Genomic DNA, 15,333 nt, shown 5'->3' on the forward strand with positions numbered 1-15,333 from the left:
TTACTTTTTCCATGCCTCGAAGATTGTTCGAAGAAAAAAGAATTTTATTGGGGCTATTTCGAAGGATGGAGAAAATTGGATTGGTGGTCGTAGAGCGATTGGTGATTATTTCTTGCAGAATTTTAAAATGGTCTATCAATTGTCTAATTTGGTCTTCACTCCCGAGTTAGAAGAGCTAGTTGTGCCATATGTTAGTGTGAGTATGAATGATAGGCTCAATTTAGCTCTTTCAAGTTAGAAAATCATAAGGGTTGTGTGATCGATGGGTCAATTCGAAATTCCAAGACTTGATGGCATGTCGAGCCACTTTTATCATGCTCATTGGAATATTCTGGAGAATGAGGTTGTGGGTACCGTTACTCAGTTCTTCACAAATGGGAAATTTGTTAGTTCTCTCAATCAAACATTTACCGTCCTTATTCTTAAAAGCATTGTGCGTCAAAGTTTAATGATTACAAGCCTATCTCTTTGTGTAATTTTGCCTATAAAGTGATTTATAAAATTATTGCTAACCGTCTTTACGAGTGATAGCCTAGTTTTAAGTTATTTTTTGAAGTATTTTAGAGGTGTGTTCCAACTAATCATCCTATATTTGGCATAATTTGTGGTTGGCTAGGAATAGAGCTTTCCATGATAATTAGGTGATGGAGCCAAGGGCTCTTCTTCGAAAGGTCATGACAAGAGTCTTGGACTTTCACAATGCTCACTCCTTGACACCTATATCCCAAGCGGATGATGGTGTTTTGAGGTGGTTAAAAGAGCTTAGGCCTTGTGATTATAATGTGTTTGTGGATTCTGCGTTTCGGGGTGTAAGGGCTTTCCTTTCTATCCTTGTTTTGGATAGCCACGTTAAGTTTGTAGAAGCGTTGACTATACGAAAGTTTTTGTATTTTCTCTCTTGGAGGTGGAGACTTTCGCTCTTTGTCATGCTATCGCACTATGCTCTAGTCAGGGGTGGAAATCCTCAAATTTTTCTCTAACTGCAAGTAACTTGTGATGGCCATTGTGGCTAGTGCCTGCCCATATTAGCGCCTTACTAATGTCTTTCTCTATTTGTTTTCTCTTTTGGGTAATTGCTTCTGTAATAAGTTTTTTTTTGGATTTTTAGAACCTCTAATGTCACTATACTCATGATGTTACGGTTTGGATAGCTTCTTGTAATTTCTCCTATTTTTTCTCTTCTAGGAAGGTTGCACCCTTTGTTGCTTCCAGAAACTAGCTCTGTGTGTATTTTTTTTTTTCTCTTAGTTTTCAGTTTTCGTTCAATGAAGATTTTACTTATAAAAAAAAAAAAGATAGAATAAAAATATAGCTTGTAAAATTATACTTTTTTAGGGTTTTTTTTTTTTCTGTTCGCAAGGTGACTTCAAACTTTTGCTTACTCACCTTTGTGTTTAAAATTAATACTTTATTATCATTTCTTTATATGAGGAACCATTAGATGGTGAAGGGTTTGTTTTTATTTCACAAAGATTGATAAAGGAGATGACAACATGAGAAAGGAATTAATTAATTAATTAAGCATGGTGATACAGTAATTATTTACTCCTTGGAGAAAGGTAATGATAAAGTTTATCCTACAAAGGACCCAACATTCCATCTATTATTTTTGTTTTTTAAGACATTATATAACGTTGATGTGCTATTTTTGACAAGGCTGATAAAAGTCAGGGATTGTATATTTTATTCTTGCCTATAAGTTTGGTGATGTTCTTGTCACTAAATATCTTGTTTTTCTCTTCAAGTTATTAGATTATTGTATTAAACAAGTGAAGGGATTCCTATTTACTTCACAAATCACACTATGCAATATTTGGAATTGGTTTCCATTTTTTTTTACATGTATAGAGGTACCAAGAGTGATAATAGTAAGTAACCTAATAAGAAGACTTATTATCACTCTAAAAAAAAAGTGATAACAAAAGTAAAGTCTAGGAGCATTTGTTTGAAGAGAGTTTTAGACATAGTGACCTAAAAGGCTAAAATTGAATTTATTTTTTGTGAACTTATAATCATTATTTGGTGGATATAATCTCGTAATATTGAAGTAGATTAAATTACAAATAGATAATGTTTACCCAAATTTTCACGACGATAACGTGTCAAAAGTAACAACACGTGGCATAAAAATACCGGGATTAAATTAATGAAGAATATGTAAAGTTATGACTGTTGAGATGACCGTTAACCATGAAGGGTTAGTCTAGGAGTATACTCCTATCCCTTACACCTTCATGGTACAAGTCATGTATTCTACCATAGACACAATGACATTCTCAAAGGTATATGGGGACATCCACATTACACCATAACTACTGACAATAGACAAGGGGTCTTGGGGGGTCACCCCGAGATGGCAATTGTCATCCCCTTAAGTTGGGTCCCGGGGGATCACCCAACGATGACGGTTGTCACACCCCTCAAGTTGGGTCTCGGGGGTCACCAAACGATGACAGTTTTCACCCCCTCAAGTTGGATCTCAAGGGTCACCCAACGATGACGGTTGTCACCCCCTCAACTTGGGTCTTGGGAGAGTACCCAACGATGACAGTTGTTACCCTCCTCAAGTTGGGTCCCAAGGGGTCACCCAACGATGACGGTTGTCACCCCCCTCAAGTTGGGTCTTGGAGGTGTTGCTTCCGAGTATGGGCTTCATCCTTGAAGGTAGTTGACGACCATGTCACACTTATAAGAGACCCTCGTCATCAGTAACTCTTTCAAATATTCAAATCCCATGAAAGGCTCAAAGACAGTTGTCAACTCACAAAAATAGAAAGATATTATCATGAAAATCAGACTTCAACTACCTCAGAAAATCAAAGACGGTTAAGGTAGCTCCACGTTGGTGCGTCTCCTGAAGCGAGAAGCACCGACCCTTTTCCCTATATAAGGGGTCATCCATGACTGGGAGGGGGATTCGCATTCTTGAACACTTAGAAAAAAATAAACACTTTTCATTCCTTGCAATCAAGAGAATGTTCTTGACTTTTGTAACTCAAATTAATAAAACACAAGGGGAGTAGACTATTACCGACATCCGGGGCCGAACTTCTTTAAATTTCGGTGTTTTACTTACATTTATTGTAAATTTCAGTGTTCTTAACTGCATTTATTATTACGATTTTGGTTTAAATCTTATTTATTATGATTCTGCATTGGTTGATTAAAAATCCAATAAACAAATAATAAGTGTATAATTTGAGTTGATTCATTAGACAACGAATAATTTAATATAAGAAAAAAAAGTATACACAAATTTTAGAAGAGTATAAAATTTACAGTGATTTGGGTCAATAAATGATTTATGGCCACTTGTCTATTGTATAGTTTTGAACTCAAAATTCCAAGATCAAATAAACTTAAATTATTTAAATTTTTTTGAACTATTGAGGTTTTAATAGAGTTGAGTAAATGCTCTTTAGGACACTAGATTCTCTAACCTTTCTTTGTTCTCATTTCCCATCTTTATAGGGGGAAAATGAATGAAAATAGTTGTACAAATTAAACTTTACTGTTTACTGAATTAGTTAAATGCTGAGATTATTAAATTTTGAAGACTTTTACGGTTGCTAATAATATTTAATTTTTTTATTCAAAAAAATAATATTCAATTTTTTCAACATTTATTCTTTGCATAACATATTTTTTTGAGGTCATTAATTTATATAAAAAAAATAAAAGTATTGATTGATAATACTTTCATTTTATAATTTTTTAAATTATAAAAATAAAAGTAAGAATTTTTATTTCAAAAAATAAAGGGATAAGTTGAGGAATCTTTTTATATTCATTAATCAAAATCACTCTCATATTACCCTTACTTTTCACTTTTAGTACATAATTTATATTAACTTAAATAATATAATAAAGACATCATCTATAAAACTGAGTATATATTAAAGAATATGAAAATAAAATTATAAATTAAAACAAATAAAATAAAATAGTTATACAATGTAATTTTCTCAAAAATAATTGTATTTTTTTATAACTATTTTTATTTTTTATTTTTTAAAACAAAACCAAAATTCGGGTTTGGAGCCGAGGCCGAGGCTAGGTTCTCGGTTGGAATCCAAGTCTAAATCTAGGTCTAGGCACAAATCTGAGTCGAGGGTCTTGGTTTAGGCTCAAGTCCGAGTTGAGAGTTTGGGTTTGAGATTTAGTGTTCGAGTCTGAAGTTTGATATCTACTGTTCGAGTCTGAATTTAAAATATTAATAAAAAAATATAAATAAATTATAAATTGTGGAAGTAATTTGTTATTTAAAATTTTATACTTATTTTAAAAGTTAAAAAGTAAAAAAATAGTTTAATAAAATATATTTTTTGAAACAATTAATTAAAATATATTTTAATTAAAAAGTTAAAAATTAATTAAAAAAGTATTAACTAACTTATTAGATTAAATATAAAATTATAATTTTCATCTTTTTTAATGTTATATAACTCTTTTTCATTAGTGATATATATGTGAGATGACGCATGAAATGGTAAAATTATCATAAATTTTTTAATGAGACTCAATTACAATTTAATAAGTGAAATAAAATAAGTTTTATTATTTTTATTTTTTCTTGACCGGAGAGGAATTTGAACTTGTAACCTGTGTAAATTAGTAAATTATGTCTATGACGCCTTTTAATTTTTTTTTCTGACTAAGCTTTATTAATATATATTATTTACAAATAATTTTCATCAATGATAAATAAATAAATTTTATTCATTGGTTGAAAATAATAATAATAATAAATAAATAAATAAAACAATTAGACATATAGGTGGCGGGACTTTGGTAAAGCTGTAAAACAAAAGGTGGGGGCCACTCAGCATTAAATTGGGGCCTACTAAAGAAATTATTATGGTTATTTATTTTTAATTTTTTGTAAATAAAAAAAGAGGTCCCCACCCACATACCAAGTTCCCTCAAATAAAAGGTAAGATGGGACCACACTTGTTTTTCTTCTTAGCCATACCCCATTTCTTTCCAGTGGTAGTGGCCCATTTATGTTTGTGTGGCCTACCCTCAAGTTGGGGCGGACGAGGTGGGGCCCAAGACCCAAACACCACTGCGAATAGTGGGCGTGGGACCCACTCCCATAGCACCTTCTTCACTCTTCTTCTGCCTCTGGTCCCACTTCTACCCAATTAATAAAACCTCCCCTCTCCATGGCCCCCACCTATTCGCCTTACCTCATTCAAGACAATGCCCAAAGCCTCCTTCTTCTTCTCATTACCCGCCTTCCTCTTTTGCACGCTAAACATAAAAGAAAAGCATTCAGCAAAAAAAAATATGTATTTATTATGATTTCAAAAAAAAAAAATAGTTATGTGTAAATATTTAATAACTCTTTTATTTAATCGAAAATTTGACCAAAAAAATAATTTTATTGTTTAAAATTTAAACGCTTGAAAATTTCATGACTTGTGTTTAATTAGTAGTAAACAATAAGGATTATCACAGAAAATAATTATTTTTAATAACTACTTAATTTTGTCCTCTTCTATCTTTTTTTTTTGTCTTTGAAAATAAATCACTTTTTTTTTTAATCATTTGTATTTACATGTATTGTTTTGGACTATTTGATATTGATATGATAAGGGAGATTAACTTTGTTTTAAAAGAGTTTTTTTAGCAAACCTCAAACTTTGTTTCAAAAGTAGCGAAGTGAATAAAAAGAAATAAAATAAATTCACTTTCCCAATAAATATGTACAATGCTATTTCTCATCGTTTGGGATAGAGAGAAAAATATTAGATTTCTTCTGAAATTTTTATTTCAAAGTTTGATAATCAAATATAAATTAATAAGTTAATGTTTATTTTGTGGTAAAATTTTTTTTATGTTTGTTTTTTTTCTATTTTTTTATTTGTTTTAATTAAATATGCTAATTAGATATCACATTAAATTATAAATGTGTTGTTTTCAAAATTTTATTTTCGGTGTATATAATGATTATCTAATTAGCATTTAGCAATATTGAAATGAAATTTGTAAAGAAAAACAAATTTAAATAAATTAGTTAAAAAAAATTAAGTATATAAAAATTAAAAGAGAAGATTTCACCCTCAATTAATCTATCTTAAATTCTTAACAAACTTTATTCCCATCACAGCCTAAGAAGAAAAATATGGTGGTACCCACCTAAATTATCTACACTAACTTTTCGCCTGTTTTTAATTTTATCTCATGCCAAAACACAATTATAGATAATTAGAAGGATTTTATCAAGAAAAAATAATTATTTTTTAGTTTCAAAGAATCCTCCAATTATTCATTGATAATATCAGCTTAAATACTTCCACATCTTCATAAAAATAAAAATAAAAAAACTTCGACATAATAGACGTTAACACTTCTATAAATATTGATACATTAATGAAAAACATAATATATTATTGCAAATATTTTTAAAATTGATTTTTTTTTTTATCAAAAGTCTAAACGTTTTTTTTTCTTTCTAATTAACACACTAGCTCTGAGGTTGTACGTGTTTAATTACTTGCTATACATTATTACAATTTTTCTTTTTTTGTAAAATATTAAAATTTATTATTTTTTAAATATAAATTTTTTTATTAGTCGTAAATTTAATTTTACAAGGCATGAATAGGGTAAACATGCATAAAGGATAAATAAAATAAACTTTCTTCATTAAAAGAGTTGATTTTTTTTTCCTTTTTTTATATTTTCTTAAACAAATCTTTAGCAACTCGAATTGATTCGATCAATTAAACATGTTTGCGTTATTGAGTTGAAACCAAATTAATCAAAGGTGAATGATTTTGCATTTCTTCATTTGACCTCTAAAATGCCATTAATGCCAAATTGAAAGCGTGGACATAGCGGATCCTTTAGTACCAATGTTACTATTATTAAAAAAGCAATAGAATCTATCTCGAGGGCAATATCACTTGTTGCTAATATTACCTCATAGATTGAAAATGATAGGAAAATATTGTTATTATTGTTATTCCTATAATCATATGATATGCGTACTTTTTCAATCATATTTATTTAAATTGTTAAAGAACAAAAAAAACTATATATAAAAGCAATGCTATTACATTTCAAAAAAGAAAAAAAGAAAAAAAAGAGCAATACTATATTGCGTCAATGAACGTTACATGCGTTCAATATTTATTAACGGATTTAACAAATAACCGACCAAAATTTGTGGTGCTTTTTTAAAAATTTCAAACCAAATTGATATTTTCAGATCAAATAATCTTCTGACTCCATCCTTATAATCTCCTCATAAGTTGGTTGGAAGTGCCTACATTAGTGCCAACCACCATATAGTTTTCGATATTGGACCACCACAAAGTGCAGTGCGCCATACATATAAAAAAAATCACTAGTTTTGTTGTTATATATTTCTCCAAATTAACGAGTGGTTGACTTACTATTAATTTTTTTTTTTGACAAAGTGATTAGAATCACTCATGAATTTACGACGCAGACGTCCGCCACCGGCGCTGGAACCTCCTCGAACCAGGATAGCTCATCGTCTAACCGTAGAGCATGCTTTGCCAAACCATGAGCCGCTAAATATCCAAAGCGAGCCACATAGGACAAAACTGCTCCCGGAAATTTAGACAATAAATCTATAACATCTTCAAACACCGCTCCTAGCTCATTGAAATACACCTGAAAAAAGCACAAAACCAGAATAAAACTTTTATTAGAAAATTATCAAATTGACCAGAATTTATCAAACAACAAGAATTAAGAAACCAGAATCCCACTAAAAATTATTAGAACTAGCCAAAGGGATTACCTTTGGCTATTAGCAACTGAATTATAGCACTCTACTTCATAACCTTCTTAAAGTCACCATCCTTTACTAAGATCATATCATCTAAAATAAATTTTAGTATGTAATTTAGTAAAAATAATAAACCTAAATCCTACTATATATATAATGAAACTATAATTTGATCCATTTCTATTTATATCAATTATAAAAGTTGACTGCCATATTTGAAAAAGATCTTCCAAAAACAACCTTGGAAAATCTAAGCTTTTTGATTGACATTTCCAACAGGATAAAATTATTATTTGACTCTATTGGAATTAACTACTTTTTAAATAAATTATAATATACTACTAGTAGTATTAAGATAGATATATGTCAATGAAAAAATAATGTATATCTAATACTTTCCTAATACTATATATAGCTATTTTTTATTATTATCTTTCAATACAATAAAATAAAACTCAAACTTATTAAGCTTAATTGTCCATTTATTTCAGCATCTTATAGGATAAAACAAAATTTTCCAATTCATTATTAATGTCCCCTCTCTCTTATTGATGACGAAATCCCCACATTTATAATTTATACAATAAAATTATATTATTTTATATATCTATTTATGGTAAAAATCATATTTATAGACAATATAAACAAATTAAAATTAACTAATATAATCACAAATCAATTCAGGTTAATTATTCTTATTTATTATCTATAAAGATGGGTTGGAATACCACCATCATAAACAATACTAAACCTTCTAATTATTTTAGCCATTCAATTTACTAGAAATTATTTATATTCGTATCAATCTGAACAACAAAAAATAATAAAAGCAATACTCATTAACCTTTACTATCCATTTATTTTAATATCTTCCTAATAATAGAATAAAATCAAAAATATCTCCAATTCATTTTTAATGTCTCCACCTCCCATTGATTATAAAATCTCCACATTTATAATTTTTACACCAAAAAATTATGTTATATATAGTGAACCTTATATTTATTGTCAATATAAATTCCCATAAAATGAATTAAAATGAACTAATTAATATTCACAATCTAATTTGAGTATTATGACTTAATATTTCCTTATTTAAATTTTTAACATATTTTAAAATTCATGAAATACTGATATTTTAACCAAATTACCCTAAATAATTAGGGGCCAGCCATATAATAGGCGTAAAAGCCTTGAAAGGCACCAAAACCATTATCAATGGCGCAACTCAACTATCAAACTGGCACTGAATTAAGTAATAATAATCTGCTAAATATAAATTTATAAACTGTCAATAGGGTAGAAATACAATAGTTTAAATCAAGAATAATAAATTAAAAGAAAAAAAAATATTTATTTAATTATTTAAAATATTAAAATAAAAAAATTCCTAAAGATATTAAAATAAAATAAATACCACAAATTAAGAATAATAATAAAATTTATTAAAATAAAATATTAAAGAAAGAAATTTAGAAATTTCTGATTCAATAAATGAAAAGAAGCAAACTTTACTGCTAAACATATAAAAGGAAAAAATCAAGAAAAGATACTATTAATAACAAAAGTCAAAATTATATAAATATAATAATAAATGTAATAACTATATATGAAAATAATAAATGTAATAAATATAATATATAAATTACCATAAAAAGTAATAAAGCTTAAACCAAAACAACCCAAATCATATCTCTGGTTATTCCGCCACCACCCTCGTCATCGGAAAATGAAACTCTTTTAACTTTTTTCCGGTAACGACTTTGCAGAACATCATCTGTTCCTAGAAATTCAGTCACAGAGAATTAGAAACTAATAATAATTTAAATATAAGAAAAGAAAAACTCCCTTTGAAGACTAACAGAGAGACAACGGTGGAATGAGCGCCTTGACTGCCGAAGAAATATAGAAACAAATTTTGATTCGAAAAGGAAAACTTATGAACTATTAGAGACTTATGAAATATAGAAACAAATGTAATAATTATATATACATATATTATGTGTATAAAAATAGTCCAAAGACTATCAGAGTTCACACGGACTGGGAGCCAAAAGAATAATAATAATGAAAAGAAATACCCCGATCAAGGTTTGAGAGTAATTCGTAAACAGTATATTCAGATCAGGCACCGGAAACATATGAAGTCTGAAGCCTTACATGGACTAGAATAAGTTATTATATATACAAAGGCATGAGACACGAAATATAAACATAAATGTAAGAGAAATCATATATAAGCTTTACCTCTCTATCTCTATGACCGTTGATCATCTTATCTCCATCAATCTTACCTCTTCCAAAAATATTTCTCCTTTGAATGGAGGAAAGAGATGGAATGGGAGGATTAAAATCATGATAATTTAATTGTTACCTTGATAGGAAGAAGTTTTGAGAAGAGCCTCTATTAACTTTCTGTCAATGATGTTGCAATTTTGACTTACTATTAATTTGTATGAATAGTTACTAATTAAATGATGACGATTGAGTATAAGCAATAACATTTGGCAACGCATACACATTGGACAAAATCCTCATTTTAGAGATACCAACGGAAATAGTGAAGCATGGATATACTTAAGTAGTGTTACATAATAATTATGTAATTTTACGTTTCTTTCCATCAAGTAATCGTAACTTCTAATTGTTTTTAATTAGAGGTGTATGTTATTTTGGGTACCAAGAGTGAGTTTTATCATAATTATGAGAATTATAGCCTACAAAATATTGAAATAATAAGTATAAATGGAATGAAATAAATATCAATTTGCCCACACAAATGTATTTATTTTTTTAATAGATATACATTTTTAAACAAAAATATTTAATATGATCGATTACTTTATTGATAATTAATCGTCATTCTTTGTACAGATTTAATCGTCATAATTACAATAAAAATACTTCTAATGAACTTATTAATATAATTTTCTTTAAAAAAAAGAATAGACAAGCTAAAAGATACTTATTATTATCGGTCTTCATTTTTTTTTTCCGGTAGGGAATGCTTAGGTGGAGTCGTACTATTGCATCTCACCAGACTCGTCAGCAAAGGTTGACCAATGAGTTCAACAAGAAGAGATAAACCCTATTCAGAATGAACATGCCACGTGTCATCATGTAAGGTGAGGCGGATATGTGATAATGGACTGGTGACCGTAGATTGTAATGATCAAATAATTAGGCTAATAATGGTGTACCCTTCAGTACACCCCTTTTATATAAATGAAACACACTTTATCCTTTCTCAGATCATATTCTACATGTTATTCTTATTTATATTCCTACTATATGGCATCCACCTCTTCTCAGACTCTCTCACTCTAATTTCTTCATCAACTTCTTCTCTCATCTCATCTCTAACATAATTCTTTCTACTTAGGCTTTATCACAAAATCTTTCTGTCTGTAATTTTTTTTTTTTTTTGGGGTTGTTGTAGTTGTCACTTTATGATGGCCATGATTCAGAACAACGAAGCTGAGGAAGAGAAAGGCAGAAGAGTTGTGGAGATGAAAATCAACGGCGGAGGTGAGGCCGAGCGAAACGACGCCGTCGCTACGGAAGAAACAAACCAAACGTTGTCGTTAAATGAAGCGGCGCCTACTTCGTTGTCGGTTGAGCCAAAGGAAGAGCCCGAGGAAAGGTCGTCGGCGGACGCGTTGCAATTAGTGCCGCTTACCGTTAAAGTGCCGGGGACAGTAGCGAAGAGGGCTTCGACGAAGGATCGTCATCGTAAAGTAGAGGGACGAGGCCGGAGGATCCGAATGCCTGCGGCTTGTGCCGCTCGGATCTTTCAGCTGACCCGGGAACTTGGTCACAAATCCGACGGCGAAACCATCAGATGGCTCCTCGAACACGCTGAACCCGCCATAATAGCCGCCACTGGAACAGGAACCGTTCCTGCCATAGCTATGTCTGTTAACGGAACACTTAAGATCCCCACCGATACGCCCGACCCGGAGCCAGATGACCCGACCCTTAAGAGGAAGCGGAAACGACCGGTGAACAGTGAGTATGTGGACGTAAACGAAGGCTTTTCAGTCTCAGTCTCAGCCGGGTTGGCACCTCTAACTCAAACCCAACAACAACACCAACAGCCCCAGCCCCAGCACCAACAACAAGCAGTGCCTCAAGGTTTCGTCCCCATGTGGACCATACCTTCAAACGCCGTCGTGCCAGGAGCGTTCTTCGTGGTCCCACCTATGGCTTCCGTTGCCGGACATAATAATACCCCATCAACAAGCCAACCCCATATATTCACATTCCAGAACTCAGCGACACCGTTTATCAACATCTCAGCAACCAGACCCATATCATCGTTCGTCTCCTCCATGGCCAATTTCGTCACTGCCCCAGTTCAATTCCAAGCTACTACTACTACTGCTTCCTCTAATTTAACCTCAATCAATTCAGTGCAGAAACCGCCACCAATGGCGACTCCGAGTGTAATAACATCAGATAGCGCCGCCACCGCCTCCGCCGCCGCAGCAACAACGACGAGTACGGCAACAACTCAGATGCTCAGAGATTTTTCTTTGGAGATATACGATAAGAAAGAACTCCAGTTCATGACTCGTTCCTCGAAAAATTGACTTTCAAAAATTAAAAAAAAAAAATAAAGGAGTAGAGAGAGAAAATCTGAAGGCGGAGAGACGGGGTGTGGGTCACGTGGTCACGTGTGGACGCGTTTAAAAGGTAGTGCACGTGTAAAGTGGGGTCGTATTTGTAGTAGGTAGGGACCACTTTTCTGGTGGGTCAATACATTTATATATATAATATTTTTTTTAAAGTTTTTAGAAAGAGGGAAGGGGAAAAGGGTATTGGTTGGGCTTTTTTGGGTCCGTGGACCGTGCGAGAAAGAGAAGGAATGGGACCCAGCAAGTGGTGTTTGGATTGGTCATGTGATGGTGGGCGCGGGCCCCAAGGGGCGAGGTGGGGAGGGGTCCGGGAGGGACCTCATTAGAGCACAATTCTCGATGTAAGGAAGGCGTGTGTGGGGTGTGGGGTCCGGTCCAGTGGTCCCCAGAGAAGAGGAAAGGGAAGGATAGTTGGGCGGGGTTCTGTGGTCCAACCAAAAGGTTTGGGGTTTTAGGTTTGGATGTCGACACGTTTCAAAGTGCTGATGCTGGTGTGTCATGGGCCCCATATTTTCTCCATTTAAATATCGGCCAAGTGGTTGTATTGTATATTGGTGGGACCATCTTCTGGTGGTTGTTGTTGTTGTTGTTGTTGGTATTTTTATTTTTTATTTAGGATTATGAACGAAACTGATAAAACCTCCCGTTTTTATTCTCTCTATATTTAATATTTAATGCTCTTTTTTTTTTAATCTTACTTGTATCTAACTAATAATTTTATGTTTCTTAATCATATTAGCTCACACAGTACTATTTCTGGAAATATTGTCTTTGTAATTTTTTTTTATTATTATTATCATTATTATGTATGCCGAAATTATTTTAATTGTTCTAAAAAAAACATGGTAGAAGATTTCTTTTCAACGATATAAGTTCAATTGGTAATTTTTTTAACACGTAATTATGTAATAATGAATGTATTTTATGTTTGCACAAACTAAGATAAAATATCTGTTTTTTTTTCCTCAAACAAAATGATTGGGAAATAAGGAAAAAAAGTAAAGAAACGTATAAAAAGCATATTACCATGAAGCTATAGATTAGATAAAATAGAAAACTCGAAGAGGAAAAATAGCGAGTAAATGTTTAGTAAAATAAAAGTTACTGTGATGTTTTATTTCTTATAATTGATAAATTGGATTCACTCATAAAACAAAAGTCAAATATGTTGGTCGTTAAATCTAACTCCCTGTTTGATGGCTTTTCTTTTTAGTATGTGGAATTAATTTGAGTAATTTTTAAAAAATGTTTCATTAATTTATTAGTTAAAACTCCTCTAATTTTGAAGTATTCGTAAGGATAACTATTGAAGCAGTACTTAAGTCAGAATTGTTTTGTCAGCTTGGTAATGTTATATATTTATGTGTGTAAACCATAAAGATAAATGTATGTTGCTGAAATAAAAAACCCGTTGCAAATGTATTTTTTTGAACTGTTGTATTATATAAATAATATATGAAAATAATATGTTTTTTTTAATCAGAAGAGAATCCTTTCTATTAACAAACTTAATTCCAATATAAAATTCTTCCAATTACATCAAGTGAAATCACCACTTACTTAGCAAGCCTATAGAAAATAAATAATATAAACAATCTCACAAAAGTTCATGATCTATGAAAAAGAAAAGAACAGAAAGGGTTAAGGAAACTTCCATTATAGGTAAAACAAAATCAATGTTTCCAACTTTTTTTTTCTCAAGACTCGAAAATAGATTTATTTTCATATTATAAATTTATAATGAAACAAAGGCTTAGTTAATTAATGATGAGAAAACGACGCATTCACAAACTTGCAGGTAGAGAGTGCAAGAAGCAACACTATAGTTTTTTTTGACAGTTCTTAAATGCCAATTGCACCAAATAAAGTTTAATAATTAAAACAAATCTTCACAGACCGCAATAATCAATATCCTATCACATCCCATTCTCAATCACAATTAATAAAAAATTAAGTAATGTTAGAACACAATTAAATTACATTCAATTTTATATTTTCTTACACTTTTTTTTTGTCTTATCTTTGGAGCACAAGCCAAAAGACAAATAAAATTTTACACATAATAACTTCTTCTTCTTTTTGTATATCAATATTTTATAACTTCGTCATCTATATTAAGCTTTCCATCTATTTTCTAAAAAACCAATCACAAATTAGTTTCTCAACAACCAATTAGAAATGTATAAATGCTTTTAAAAAATAAAAATATAGAAGTTTGTAAATAGCTGAAAATACACATGAAAAAGCATACTCCTATCTCTCTTTAAATGAAAAACAGAAATGGTTTAAGATAAGAATTTTCGTACGAATCATTTTTTTTAATGTGTCGAATTCTTTTGTAGCATTGAGTTAAAGATTGACAGAAAAAACCAGAATGATAGCCCCCATCCGAGGGTAGGGTAGTTGTGTTGACCAAACCACTCACACTGCATAGATGGTCTTCATTACACCATACTCCACAAAAAAAAAAATAATAATAAAAAAAAATACAATTTGAACTTTGAACTCTTTGCGATATGGTTAATATTTACATATTTATTAAACCGCATAGTGCAGTTCAATTTGCAGTATCTCATCATCACTTTTAAACAATACCATTTTTTAAGATATAGTATTTACTTTTGGGATTTTTTTATTTTATAATTGACTATAAAAGACAAAAATTATAAAAATACGAATGCTCTGTTTGATTTTGATTTTTTTTTTTAAAACAAAAATAGGCAGGGTTGTTTTCATAAATATACAAAAACGACAAATTTTTTTACATTTTTACAGTTTATTATTTGTTTTTTTTTTTAACATTTTACAGTTTTTTAACAAAAAATACAGAGTGGTTTTTTTGGAAACCCGTAGTTCCATAAAAATGTAAGTAAAAGAAAAGGTCTGTAAAATAGTTAAAAAAAGTCTATAAAAATGTAAAAAAATCTATTC

The 15,333-nt window shown here is 30.8% G+C and overlaps 1 protein-coding gene across 1 annotated transcript; it reads left to right on the top strand.

The window, feature by feature from the left end:
- Positions 1–10,537: 10,537 nt before the first annotated feature.
- On the top strand, positions 10,538–13,090 carry LOC115706624 (transcription factor TCP9). The gene has a single exon (XM_030634337.2). The coding sequence runs from the start codon at positions 11,215–11,217 to the stop codon at positions 12,355–12,357; it is 1,143 nt and encodes a 380-aa protein (XP_030490197.2). The 5' UTR covers positions 10,538–11,214; the 3' UTR covers positions 12,358–13,090.
- The last annotated feature ends 2,243 nt before the right edge of the window (positions 13,091–15,333 follow it).

This window comes from Cannabis sativa, chromosome 1 (genome assembly GCF_029168945.1).
Source record: "Cannabis sativa cultivar Pink pepper isolate KNU-18-1 chromosome 1, ASM2916894v1, whole genome shotgun sequence".
Taxonomy (NCBI): Eukaryota; Viridiplantae; Streptophyta; class Magnoliopsida; order Rosales; family Cannabaceae; genus Cannabis; species Cannabis sativa.